At 40.3% G+C, this 13,495-nt stretch overlaps 1 protein-coding gene across 4 annotated transcripts in view; it reads right to left on the minus strand.

Moving 5' to 3' along the window:
- EPC1 (enhancer of polycomb 1) overlaps positions 1 to 13,495 on the minus strand; it is a 112,914-nt gene that overhangs the window by 25,624 nt on the left and 73,795 nt on the right. For all 4 annotated transcript variants that reach the window (XR_013277513.1, XM_077491082.1, XM_077491080.1 and 1 more), the window contains 5 exons: positions 12,694 to 12,841; positions 9,086 to 9,256; positions 6,720 to 6,809; positions 6,454 to 6,602; positions 4,376 to 4,728 (listed from right to left, as the gene is read on the minus strand). Coding sequence is in view for 3 of the 4 variants with exons in the window: in XM_077491082.1 (XP_077347208.1) it covers positions 4,376 to 4,728; positions 6,454 to 6,602; positions 6,720 to 6,809; positions 9,086 to 9,256; positions 12,694 to 12,841 (911 nt within the window). In the remaining variant the exon portion in view is untranslated. The remainder of the gene's footprint in view (positions 1 to 4,375; positions 4,729 to 6,453; positions 6,603 to 6,719; positions 6,810 to 9,085; positions 9,257 to 12,693; positions 12,842 to 13,495) is intronic.

Here is a 13,495-nt window from a genome sequence, read left to right on the forward strand (position 1 = left end):
AGAGAAGGAGACGAGGAGAGTGACAGCACTGCATATCCATAAATACAGTGGGGGACCGATGTAACCCTAGGACAAGAGGAGTTTACTGGTAGATTTAGATGGTGAAAATAAACCACATACAAGGACTGATCAACTGAATTATATAATATTTTTGCTCAGTAGTTTAAATTACAGTTGTATAGGCAAAACCCTTTCCCTGAGCTTGGTCCCAACGCCATCCTGCCTCCATTCACATCTATGCAAGCAAGTTAGTAAAGCACACACGAGTGGATGGTTTTCAGAGCTTCCCCTTTTAAAAAAATACCAAATTCAAGTGCGTAAATGTGAACCAGCCACATGGGTAAGGATCCGATTTCTATTCAAAGTGGAAGTTTAGACATAAAAGTGATCACACTTAGTGTTCTTTAACCACTTAACGACCGCCGCACGACGATGTACGTCCTATTTTTGAAGAGGGATATCTCGGTAACGGCAGCAGCTGCTGCCACAACCGAGAGATATCCATCTCTTCAGGCACCGGTCGTCTGTACGATAACAGTGGTCTCCGCAGCAGATTCGCCGCGAGATCACCACTATCGGCGACGGGAGAGGTGCCACCCCCCCTCCCGCCGCTTACCGGAACCGTCGGTAGCAGCGGAGGCGATCGGGTCCTTTCGCTAGCTGGGTATGGAGACGAGAACGAAGCCAAGATGGCCCCCACTCGTCTCTATACCATAGGAGGGCGGAAGCGATGTCAAAACTTCACTTCCGCCCATACCTCTTAAAAGGTATATTTTTTTTAAATGTCATTTTTTCTTTTTGTTGCATTTTAGTCCAAATATGAGATCTGAGGACTTTTTGACCCCAGATCTCATATTTAAGAGAACCTGTCATGCTTTTTTCTATTACAAGGGATGTTTACATTCCTTGTGATAGGAATAAAAGTGATTCATTTTTTTTTTTTTAAATAGTGTAAAAATAAATAAAATCAATTAAAATAAATAAGAAATTATTTTTTTAAAAATAAAGGTTTTTAAAAACACCCCGTCACGACGAGCTTGCACACAGAAGCCAGCGTATACGTGAGTAGCGCCCGCATATGAAAACGGTGGTCAAACCACACATGTGAGGTATAGCCTTGATCGGTAGAGCGAGAGCAATAATTCTAGCCCTAGCCCTCTAACGCAAAAAATGCAACCTTTAGACTTTTTTAAACGTCGCTTATGGAGATTTTTGAGGCTAAAAGTTTTGACGTCATTCCACGAGTGGGCGCAATTTTGAAGCGTGACATGTTGGGTATCAATTTACTCGGCGTACCATTATCTTTCACAATATAAAAAAAAAATTGGGCTAATTTTACTGTTGCCTTGTTTTTGTATTAAAAAAAGTGAATTTTTTCCAAAAAAAGTGCGCTTGTAAGACCGCTGCGCAAATACGGTGTGTAAAAAAGTATTTCAATGACCGCCATTTTATTCTCTAGGGTGTTAGAAAAAAAAACAATATAAAATGTTTGGGGGTTCCAAGTAATTTTCTAGCAAAAAAAAAAAACTGTTTTAAACATGTAAACACCAAATCTGAAAAAGAGGCCTGGTCCTTAAAGTGGTTGTAAACCCTTACAAACCACTTTGACCTACAGGCAAGCCTAGATTAAGGCTTACCTGTAGGTCCAAGCAATATCTCCTAAACCTATATGGTTTAGGAGATATTTGCCCGAAAACGGGCACCGCTGTCTTACGGCGCCGTAGACAGCGGCGCGCAGGCGCACTGAGCGCGGCATTCTCAGCGACGGAGCTGCCACGCGTGTCGGCTCCTGTGCGCATGCGCGGGAGTGACGTCATCGCGGCTTCGCCGAATGACAGCGGCGGAGCTGCGAAAACCCAACAAGATGGATGCGGCGGACTACAGGGGACAGCGGCGACTTCGCTGGCTCCTGAGTCAGGTAAGTGACACATAATGGGCTACTATGCGATGCATAGTAGTCCATTATGCTTTGCCTTTGCAGGGAATCAAAGAGGAAGTAAACTCATCAGGGTTTACTTCCTCTTTAAGTGGTTAAAAAAAAGAGATACATTCCAGGTGAATTATAATTCTACTAGAATTAGAAGTGCTGTAAATTGCCTCCAAGATTGCATCTGTATCTTCTTGCTGGAAGCTGCCATTTTATTGAAGCCCACAGCAGTCACTTTCTTATTAGAAGATCTTCTCCCCTCCCATTTTAAAAAAAAGAGATGTTGCTTATTTCAATTAAAGCAGTTGAAAAGCCACTATGTGATGTTCATTACTATACCTTGTTAAATAACGTGTCCCACTGTATATGCTTTTTAAAAAATATGATGATTCTACCTTATTTCAGAGTGCCTCCTGGCGCTGACGTGACTGTTTGTCTCTCTCCCCTCTCCCAGTCTGACAGCTACAGCGGGAGTGGCTGAGAACTTCCACTGACGTCAGCTGGGAGGAGAGGCGAGCAGTCATGCGAGTGTCGGGAGGCGTTCTAAAAATAAGGTAAATAATAATTTATTTTATTAATCATATACAGTGGGGCACGCTGTTATCTAACAGAGGGTATGGTATAAACAATCACACAGTTTTATAGCAGCAGGAAGGGAAGGGGAGCAGAGCGGCACTGGTATGAGCTGACAGGCAGGGAGGGAGGGGAGAAAGGACAGAGGAGAGCTGCGGATGATGCAGCACCAGGCAGGATTAACCAGGTATTTAAAATGCTACAGGGGGCCAAATTACACAGCACAAGCACTGTGCTGTTATATATGCTCTCCTTAGTCTGTGTTCCCTCTGCACAGTCTGTCGTTGCTTACTTCCCCCTTCAGTAGCAGTAAATCTTAAAGCTTTCAGCCGACTGGCCTCTAGTGGCTCTGATTTTAGGTACAGTGCCGAGAATAAACAGCAGCTGAGCATGCGACGAGCAGAGTGAGACAGGCCATTACTGCATTTAAAACAGCATAGAAACTTATTTTTAATGTTTTACATAGCTGTGCTTATAAAAGGGGCCAGCATGAAGTGATCTAGCAGGACTTCATTTTCTAACTAAAGTTCCACTTTAAAAAGCATTTTCAGGCAGCAAAATGGACAAGAGGAAATATATCCCTAAAACACATCTATAACACAAGAGAAAATTGTATATGTTGTGACTTACCAGTGCTTTGCTGTGACGGCTGCACTAGTTTTTTTTTTTTCATGCTTTTCCAATATTTTTAATTTTGTGATCATTCCAGGTTTACAATGCTGACACATGGGGAGGATTTACTAAAGCTGGAGAGTGCAAAATCTGTCACAGTTCTGCATAGAAACCAATCAGCTTCCAGGTTTTATTGTCAAAACTTAATTGAACAAGCTGAATTTAGAAGCAGATTGTCTACCATATAACTAGGTACCTTAAAAAAAGTCAAAGAGCCATGTCTCTTTGCTTCTATATCAAGCACAATGTAGGTATCAGTGCACACATCTAACATATGTCAGATATGTATCCCTTCCAACTATTTATTCTGAGTTGACCAAATCAGTGTCAGGTGCACACAAACGCACAACATTTCTACACCTATCATTACTGAATCTGTACTTACTATAAATGTAATATAGTTGAAGACCCCCTGCAGAAGTGAGACCTGGTGATAAACATGACTTTTTTTTTTATTATTATTAAGCTTACCACAGGCTTCTAAATACAACAGTGGTTCTCAACTCCTGTCCTCAGGACCAACAGGCCAGGTTTGCAAGATAACTGAAATACATCACAGGTGATATCATTTGCTGCTCAGTGAATGTGGTATGCTAGTCTGCATCTCCCCAAGGTAATACTTAAAATCTGGCTTGTTAGTGGGTCCTGAGGACAGGAGTTGAGAACCACTGAAAAACAACTTTTATTGTTCATATTCTTTATGCCTTTTATTGTTCATTGCTCTAAAAACCCATCTTTTGATACTAGGCATGTTATTAATGGAAAAACAAAAAACCCACAATGGTTCTTGTACCCTCTGCCATACACGTGCTGTTAATTTTTGATGAGGAAAACACAACAGAAATATAAATTATAGAAAATCAATAACACCTCCATTTACCACTTTGCCTTCTCCCACAGGTCTTTGCAGCATTCATATCTCCTAAATATAGACTCTGAAAGGATGACCAGTGACTACATATTTCTCTGAATGGCAGATGCATTCTTTGTTTTTAAACGTATAAATGAAACATGCAACAAATGAAAGCTGTAACAGATGTTCCAACAGAACCAACAACTGTATGTTACCGCAAAGCCGTGACACAAAAACTGAAAAGTAGATCCATTCTGTAGAAGAGATTTGTAAGGTGGCAAACATTTCTCCGCAGTGACATGCATTTTTCCATGGAAATGACTGAGTAGAGTGAATAGGAGGCCACATACCAAAGTGTGCTGAACCACTGCTACTTTTACTTGATGTCGAGGTACTGCAAGTCTGGGTCCCAGGTTGTGCTGTGCCTGTTCGGGTGATACCTTTGTGAAACGTTCTACAGGAAAAGTCAACATTGTCACTGTCATGTAGGGATGTTGTCCGTGGCCTAAAATGGCGCCACCTACATGATTTTATATTGACTAATATCTGGCTGAGGTCTTTAGAGAAACATTTATCCGAGGTATTCGTTTCTGAGGTATTGGCAAATAAATTGATTGAAGTGTGTTCAGGGGAGGAAAGCATGTCAACATCCAGCTGACGAAATTCACTGTCGTAGTTCGAATGCGCTCTGTCGAGGAGCACCCTGCAGAGGCACATCAGAAGGGCGCATGTTAGAAATCTTATGCTTATAATGAAATATGACATTTTTCATTTACTTATGATCCACAGTAAAAGATTAAAAAAAGACTCACTACAATGGTTCCAAAACAAACTCGAAGGAATATTTATAAAGCAGTGATAAATACTGGAGGTGTATCTCTTCATTGCACGCGATTTAAAAAAAGTAGAATGATTGATTCACCTATAATGAATGTATAGTGTAGGTCATTTTCACCGCTTTATAAATATGCCCCTTAGGATTCTTCCGTTAAATTCTACCATAAATAACCTGAACTATGAAAGGTAAATCTACTCTGACAATAATTATTTTTCACACATTAAGAGATACATAAAAAAAAATAAAAAAATAAAAAAATAAAAAAAAATGTAAAATAAATCTAACACCTCCCAGTAACACAATTCGTGATTCTATAGGTTACATTATTTGTTCTATAGTAAACATGTCATACTTACCAGCTTTGTGCAATGGTTTTGTACAAAGCAACCATTATCCTCCTCTTCTGATATCCCCTGCTGGTATTCCTGGCTCCTCCTCTCTCTCTCTCTCTCTCAAGTGCCCCCATAGCAAACTGCTTGCTATGGGGCCACTTGTGCGGGCTTGATCCATAGACACAGACACCGTGGCCCTTCACTACAAAAATTGACAGCATCAGGGGCCAACGGCTCTCGCTGCTGCCTCTCTGTCCAGTGAGGAGAGAGACATAACTCTCGAGCACAGTGCTGCATCGAAATTGGGCAAAGTATAAGAGGGAGCTGGGGGTATCCTTACAAAAGGAAGGTTTTTTTTACCTTAATGTAGAAGATGCTTTAAAGAAAAATAAAAATAAAAAATAAAATCGCAGAAGTGATCAAATGCCACCAAAAGAAAGCTCTATTTGTGAAGAAAAGGACATGCATTTTGTTTGGGCACAACATCACACGACTACGCAATTGTCAGTTAAAGCGACGCAGTGCTGTATTGCAAAAAATGGCATGGTCGAGAAGGGGCTAAATTCTTCCAGGGCTGAAGTGGTTAATAAGGTTTTACCAGTACAACGATCATAAAAACACAACTATATAATTAAAGGGATCGTAAAGTCTCAAAGTTTTTCACCTTAAAGCATTCTATGCATTAAGGTGAAAAAGCACCTTTGGTACAGCACCCCCACCAGATGCCCTTTTCTTACCTGAGCCGATTAGTTTCAGCGCCGCAAACGAGCCCAGCGTCTCCAGCCGCTGGCTCTCATCTCATTGGATAGATTGAAAGAAAAGCCAGTGGGTCCAGTTGCTGTCAATCAAATCCAGTTACACGGGAGCAGGGCAGAGTCCTGCTGTCTGTTAATGGACGCAGCAGCAGGACTCAGGAGCATGCCCCCAGGGAAAGCGGCTTTCTGTAGGTGCACCCGATGAAGGGGGAGGAGCCAGGCGCACCACCAGGGCACCCCAGGAGGAGGATCGGGCAAGGGTGCAAGGGTTTTGCACAGCGCAGGCAAGTATAACATTTTTGTCATGTGTATTTAAAAAAAAAAGAAAGTGAACCTTTTCAACCACTTTAACTATGAAGACAAATTGGTTTCCGTTTATAGATTACAGGTACACAGCAGTGTTACATTAAAGGTTTACAATGCTGAGCACAATAGAATACAGACAAAAAGCACAGTATACAGTGCTATTTTGCATTTGTGACTTATTAACTCACAAAACTTACCTTCCACCACGCCCAACCCGTCTTCGTGCAAACCCAATACACTTGCGGGGAACAGTGAGGGTAGTGAGGCAGTATCTATAGCGAATGTCTCCCAATCCTCCTTGCTCTGGACTACACCATGGCCAATTGCCAGTTTGGTCCAAATGAGGCTTGAGGGAAGAAAAAAAACAAAAAAAAAAAAACAAAAAAAAAAAATTTAAAACCCAATTAATCATTTCATATTATAAAATTAAAGCCAGTAATGTGTCAAAGGCAACAAAACTTACAGCATAGTACTGACAGCCAGCTTTCCTACGGAAAGCAAAGGGACCATCTGGATCATTTTCTTCCTCGGCTTCTGATGAACCTGACATAACCTAGCAAAGAAAAGAAAAAATGTAATTATATATCTCTCATGTCTCTATATATCTAGCTTTTTCAAGTACTTAGCTCCAATATAATAATATAAATATATATATAACCCTTCTGTAACTTTGATTGATGCCTATTGAAGATTTTGTGTTTGTGAGTGGATAGTTTGCCGTTTTTGTTTGAATAAAGCTTAATGTTTTTTTTTATAGAATTACACTATATGAGGTCTTTTTTTTTTTTCTACATAATCCCTATCTGGGAGAATTGAAGTTAGTGAAATGAAATGTTTTGTAGGAAGAAGAAGGAATAATGAAAACCAATATGGATTAGACTGATGTGCTTGCAAAACGCTGACTATATCAGTGCATTCTGGTAAGAATATAACCAAAAGGGGGTCTTCACTCATCACAAACCTCCTTTGAGTGGAGTGCACGTGTGAAGGTGGTGTAGAAAGACAGGTGGTGGTTAAGTACTTTCCAGCACAAAGGACTTATTCTGGGGCGTCTATATGAGAGATGGACTGATTTACATGGATGCACAGATATATGGATTGATTGTGATTGATTTATTGATCTATTAATTGATTTATTGCATTTATTTATTGATTATATTTCATTGATTGATGGCAACAGAGATCCACTAATAGTATTAATGATCGAAATAATTGATCGATCAGAATAGCGCTGCTTGATCAATATAACATTCAATGTCTTGACATAGTGACTATTTTGAAGCATTTATATGTATGTTGGTCATATTTTGTGATTAATTAAATGTATTTTTGGGAAGAACAAATACAAGCAGCTGCTTGATTAGAGATCCCACAGCCTCCAATATATACACACGCTATTTGTGTGTGAGTGCTTGTGTTTATACGTATCGGTGGTCATAGGGCATTTGCGTATAAACTGAAGTTGAGAATATATATATTTCCTGAAGTGATGAAATGTAAAAAGTTATGGATTCTTAACTCCAGAGGGAATGCCGGACTTTCTTTTTTTTTATAAAATTGATATTCTAAATTTTAATTCAATAGTACAACAGACTTCTATTTTGCATATCATAATGAAAGGTGTTAGGAATTTGTTGGTATGCAAAGTGACTAACATCTTCTGGCAGAGTTAGTGCAAAAAGAAATAAAATCCAATAGGTATCCAGTCTGAAGCATTTAATCAAAACATACTGCCCAAGCTAGAAAACTAGAGAAAGAATATATGTGTGTAAATTAAGTCTGTCTAAAAGCCATGTTCTTGCTCAGGAGTGTTTCAGTCACTCGGACAAGTGAAGCAGGACAGAATTTGCTGCTAGGTTATGCGTCGAGTCTTTATAATCCATAACTATGCTACCACCAGCTTGCTACTCTTCATCCCCTTATCTGTAGGTGGAGCTACAAGTAAAATCCTAAATTCTCATTCTTGAGCTCAATGAAAATGAGAAGTTACAAAAATGGCAAATGTTAGGATAAGTTCTTTAAAATATGCAACCGTAATAGAGCAAAGCCCAAAACTAAATTGTAGAATAAAATCTGTCAGTAGCAGCATAAAGCTGGTCAGATGTTTCCAATCTCTACAATTCTGCAGTCCAAGCAAACGATTAGAAGGACTCTTTGAAAAACACTCAGATGACAAAATGCTACTACAATTGTATATTTAAAAGACCAAAAGGAAGTATAAAATGTTAATGGTCAGGGTTTCAATATTACAGTATTTATGTAGCACCAACAGTTTGCGTAGCGCTTTACAACATAAAAATATATAGTATAGGTTTACCAACAATCCTGTAGTGTGAGGGCCCATCTGACTGCAAATAAATGGATTTGATAGTTTAGGTAGTACCTCAAGACTACATTGTCATTGAATTCAAAGCTGATTTAAAACTGCTCTGTCACTGAATCAAAAGAAAATGTAAAATCAGACCCATGTAAGTGACCAGCTTTACGCTTAGCCAAAAAAAATCTGCAGCTTTTGTTTCTAATGGCAGGAGATAGGATTACTAGATATTACAATTGTCCCAGGCAGGTTGGTTGTGTAAAACTTTGCAACAGCTGCTGCGATAGGGACCTAGACGTAATGAGCAATGTCTGCCCTAGTATGTGGAGTACATGTATAAAATGATGGTCATGAAATGTAGCTCCACTATGGTGGTCAATGAACAAAGAAACTAAAAACGATATCACAAACCTCATGTACTACTTTTATCTTACCAAAAAAAAAAAAATCACATGCAAGTTAGGTAAAAACCTGGTAATTTACAAAGATTTAGCATGGAAAAATCTGCATACCTGTGACAGGGGCTCATCGTCAGAGCTAGGAAAGTCATACTGATTCAGATCTTTAGCATTAAACACCGGCAGTGCAGCAGGGCTTGTTTGTTGAGCAGCAGGGGAGGAGGGTAAGACTTTGGGCTTCTTCTCATATTTTCGCTTCAGTCGTACAACATCAGACTTTTCTTGCTGGAAAACATTCATAAATTGAACATTTGATAAATTCTAATTTGAACCAGTGAAAAAAATTCATTTCTAAAAAATACTATACTTTTTATAAGGAGGTAAATAAAACCTTGGACAGAGGTGTGGCTGTGGACGTGGTATACTTAGATTTTGCAAAAGCGTTTGACACAGTTCCCCACACATGACTGTGTAAGGTAAAGTCTACAGGCTTGGAAAGATCCGTTTGTAAAACTGGCTAAAAAAACGAATTCAGAGAGTAGTGGTTAATGATTCTTACTCTGAATGGTCTAAGGGCATCAGTAGTGTACCCCAAGGTTCAGTGTTGGGAACCTTACTTTTTAATATCTTTATAAATGATATAGGTTCTGGGATTAAAAGTACCATTTCTGTCTTTGCAGCTGACACTAAGCTATGCAGTGGAATAATATCCTTACAGGATGTCTCCAATTTACAAGCCAATCTCAGTGCTCTGTCTAATTGGGCAACTAAGTAGCAAATGGAGGTTTAATGTTGATAAATGTAAAGTTATGCACTAAGGGCTAAGAGTATGCATGCATCATACATACTGGGGGGGATGAGTACAATTGGGGGGGATACATAGTGGAGAAGAATCTGGGGGTTTTGGTAGATCAAAAGCTCAATAGCAGCATGCAATGTCAAGATGCGGTTTCTAAAGCGAGCAAAGTCTTTTCTTGTATTAAGAGGTATGGACTCCAGAAAGAAAGATACAATTTTACCCTTATACAAATCTTCAGTAAGACCTCATCTGTTCGAGAGTCTCATTTTGGCCAGAATCATGCAGCTCTACACCCCTCACATTTTTGTAAATATTTTATTATATCTTTTCATGCAACAACACTGAAGAAATTACACTTTGCTACAATTAAAAGTACAGCTTGTATAACAGTGTAAAGTTGCTGTCCCCTCACAATAACAACACACAGCCATTAATGTCTAAACCGCTGGCAACAAGAGTTAGTTCACCAGAGCTTTACAGGTTGCCACTGGAGTCCTCTTCCACTCCTCCATGACGACATCATGGAGCTAGTGGATGTTGGAGACCTTGCGCTCCTAAACCTTCCATTTGAGGATGTCCCACAGATGCTCAATAGGGTTTAGGTCTGGAGACACTTGGCCAGTCCATTACCTTTACCCTCAGCTTTTTTAGCAAGGCAATGGTCGTCTTGGAGGGGAACATGCTCTGCTTTAGTATGTTACAGTACATGTTGACATTCATGGTTCCCTCAATGAACTGTAGCTCTCCAGTGCCGGCAGCACTCATGCAGCCCCAGACCATGACACTCCCACCACCATGCTTGACTGTAGGCAAGACATACTTGCCTTTGTACTCCTCACCTTGTTGCAGCCACACAAGCTTGTCACCATCTGAACCAAATAAGTTTATCTTGGTCTCATCAGACCACAGGACATGGTTCTCGTAAACCATGTCCTTAGTCTGCTTGTCTTCAGCAAACTGTTTGTGAGCTTTCTTGTGCATAATTTTTAGAAGATGCTTCCTTCTGGGACAACAACCATGCAGACCAATTTGATGCAGTATGCAGCGTGTGGTCTGAGCACTGACAGGCTGACCCCCCCCCCACCCCTTCAACCTCTGCAGCAATACTGGCAGCACTCATGTGTCTTATTCCCAAAGACAACCTCTGGATATGACGCTGAGCATGTGCACTCAACTTCTTTGGTCGACCATGGCAAGACCTGTTCTGAGTGAAACCTGTCCTGTTAAACCGCTGTATGGTCTTGGACAACGTACTGCAGCTCAGTTTCAGGGTCTTGGCAAACTTGTTACAGCCTAGGCTATCTTTATGTACAGAAACAATTATTTTTTTCAGATCCTCAGAGCGTTCTTTGCCATGAAGTGCCATGTTTAACTTCTAGCGACCAGTATGAGAGCGATAACACCAAATTTAACACAACTGCTCCCGATTCACACCTGAGACCTTGTAACACTAACGAGTCACATGACCTCAGGAGGGAAAATGGCTAATTGGGTCCAATTTGGACATTTTTTACTTAGGGGTGTACTCACTTTTGTTGCCAGCAGTTAAGACAATAATGGCTGTGTTTTGAGTTATTTTGAGGGGACATACAAATATTTACACTGTTATACAAGCTGTACACTCACTACTTTACATTGTAGCAAAGTGTCAATTCTTCAGTGTAGTCACATGAAAAGATCTAAAATATTTACAAAAATGTGAGGGGCTTACTCACTTTTGAGAAAAAAATAAAAAAAATAATATATATTATATTATATTACTATAATTAGGTGACCTCTGAAGGCAATTGGTTGCACTAAATTTTAGTTAGGGGTATCAGAGTAAAGGGGTCTGAATACAAATGCAGTTAATGCACACTACCCTTTATAAATATTTGTAAAAAAAAAAAAAAAATGAAAACCATTTATTTTCCTATCACTTCACAATTATGTTCCACTTTGTGTTGGTCTATCACATAAAATCCCAATAAAATACATTTACATTTTTGGTTGCAAAATGTGGAAAATTTCAAGGGGTATGAATACTTTTTAAAGGCACTGTGTATAATATATATATATATATATATACACATACACACACACACACACACACACACACACACACACACAGTTTTAAGCATCCCTGCTCCTCATCAAGGTGTCAGTTGATTATGAAGAACTCTGAGAATGAATGATGTGGCTGTGTGGGTGGAGGACCGCAAAGTCACACTTTTATAAATTGTGACAGCAGGGAGAGGATGCAGGGCCACTGCTTTAGTAATCTGGTACTGAAGATAAAATCCCCATCTTCCCATTAGCAAAGAGTTTGTATTAAAATGCATCTAATGGCGAACAAGCTTCATTATTTGTAGCTTAAAGGGTTCGCAAACCCTCATGGTTTTTCACCTTCGTGCATTCTATGCATGAAGGTGAAAAACCTTCACTGATGCTGCAGCCCCCCCCCCCCCAGTGGCCCGTTTTACTTACCTGAACCTAGTCTTTTTCTCCCTGGGGACAAATGAGTACACCAGCTGTAGCTGGTGTCTCGTGACCTAATTGGATAGATTGATAGCAGCACAGCCATTGGCTCCCACTGCTGTCAATCAAATGCAATGATGTGGGCACCTGGGGTGTCAATAGACGCAGAAGCAGGACTCAGAAGAACGCTTCTCCGATGGGGCACTCGAGAAGAGGAGCTACCAGCACCACTGAGGGACCCTAGAAGAGGAAGATCAGGTCCACACTGGGCTTAACCAACTGCACAGCGGAGGTAAGCATGATGGGTTTTTTTTAAATAAAAAGAACCTTTAGTAACTCTTTAACAAATACGCCCCCGAGAACCATTAAAGTTTTTCTCCCCATATACACACACACACACACACACACACACACACACACACACACAATTCACAGTAACAGAATAGAGCCAATCAATCCACCATACCTTGTTAACTTTAATCTCTATAGTGTCCTGATGTTTGAAGGGGCTGCTAGAAATTGGTATGATGGGAATGGTATAGGTGGGTTTCAACGGCTGACGCTGTGCCATTACCTCTGACAATACCTCTCCGCTGTAGTCACCCAGATTATACCTACAATAGCAAAAGAAACACTCTTAATTGAGTAGCCTGAGCATCTAGGCTAAAATGGCTATGAAATAATCTTAGTTTAGATCACTTTTAGGACTACATCATTGACCAGAGCTAGTTTACTAAACATGGAAGAGACAGATTAAAAAAAAAATAAAAATAAAAAAAATATAACAAAAAGGTGCCACATCTGGCATTTACCACTGAAGAAAAACATTTGAAGGAACCTGAAATGTGTGTAACATCATGCATTATACCACATTTGCCCTTAAAGCAGAGTTCCACCCATATAACAGTCAGCAGCTACAAAGTGTAGCTGCTGACTTTTAATAATCAGACAGACACTCACCTGTCTAACGGTCCTGGGATGCGGGCCAACGTAGCCCAGCTCCTCTCCCCCCTCCTCGGCACAGGCATTGCGATTGTGGGTGCACATGCGCAAGCTGTGATTGGCCGGGAAATCTTCTGGGCTGTGACGTGACCCAGAAGATTGCACGGAGGGAGGGGGGAAGAGGTGAACTTCCTTCCGACTCTGCAGAGCCCCGGAAGGAAGTGGGAGCTAGATGCCCCTAAAAAAGAGGGTATTTTCACCCAACCCAAAAAATTACATGCCAAATGTGGCATGTCAGGGGGTCACCTTCACTTAAAGCGGAAGTT

Source organism: Lithobates pipiens, unplaced genomic scaffold, assembly GCF_037356315.1.
Source record: "Lithobates pipiens isolate NorthernLeopardFrog02 unplaced genomic scaffold, aLitPip1_a1.2 Scaffold_19, whole genome shotgun sequence".
NCBI lineage: Eukaryota > Metazoa > Chordata > Amphibia > Anura > Ranidae > Lithobates > Lithobates pipiens.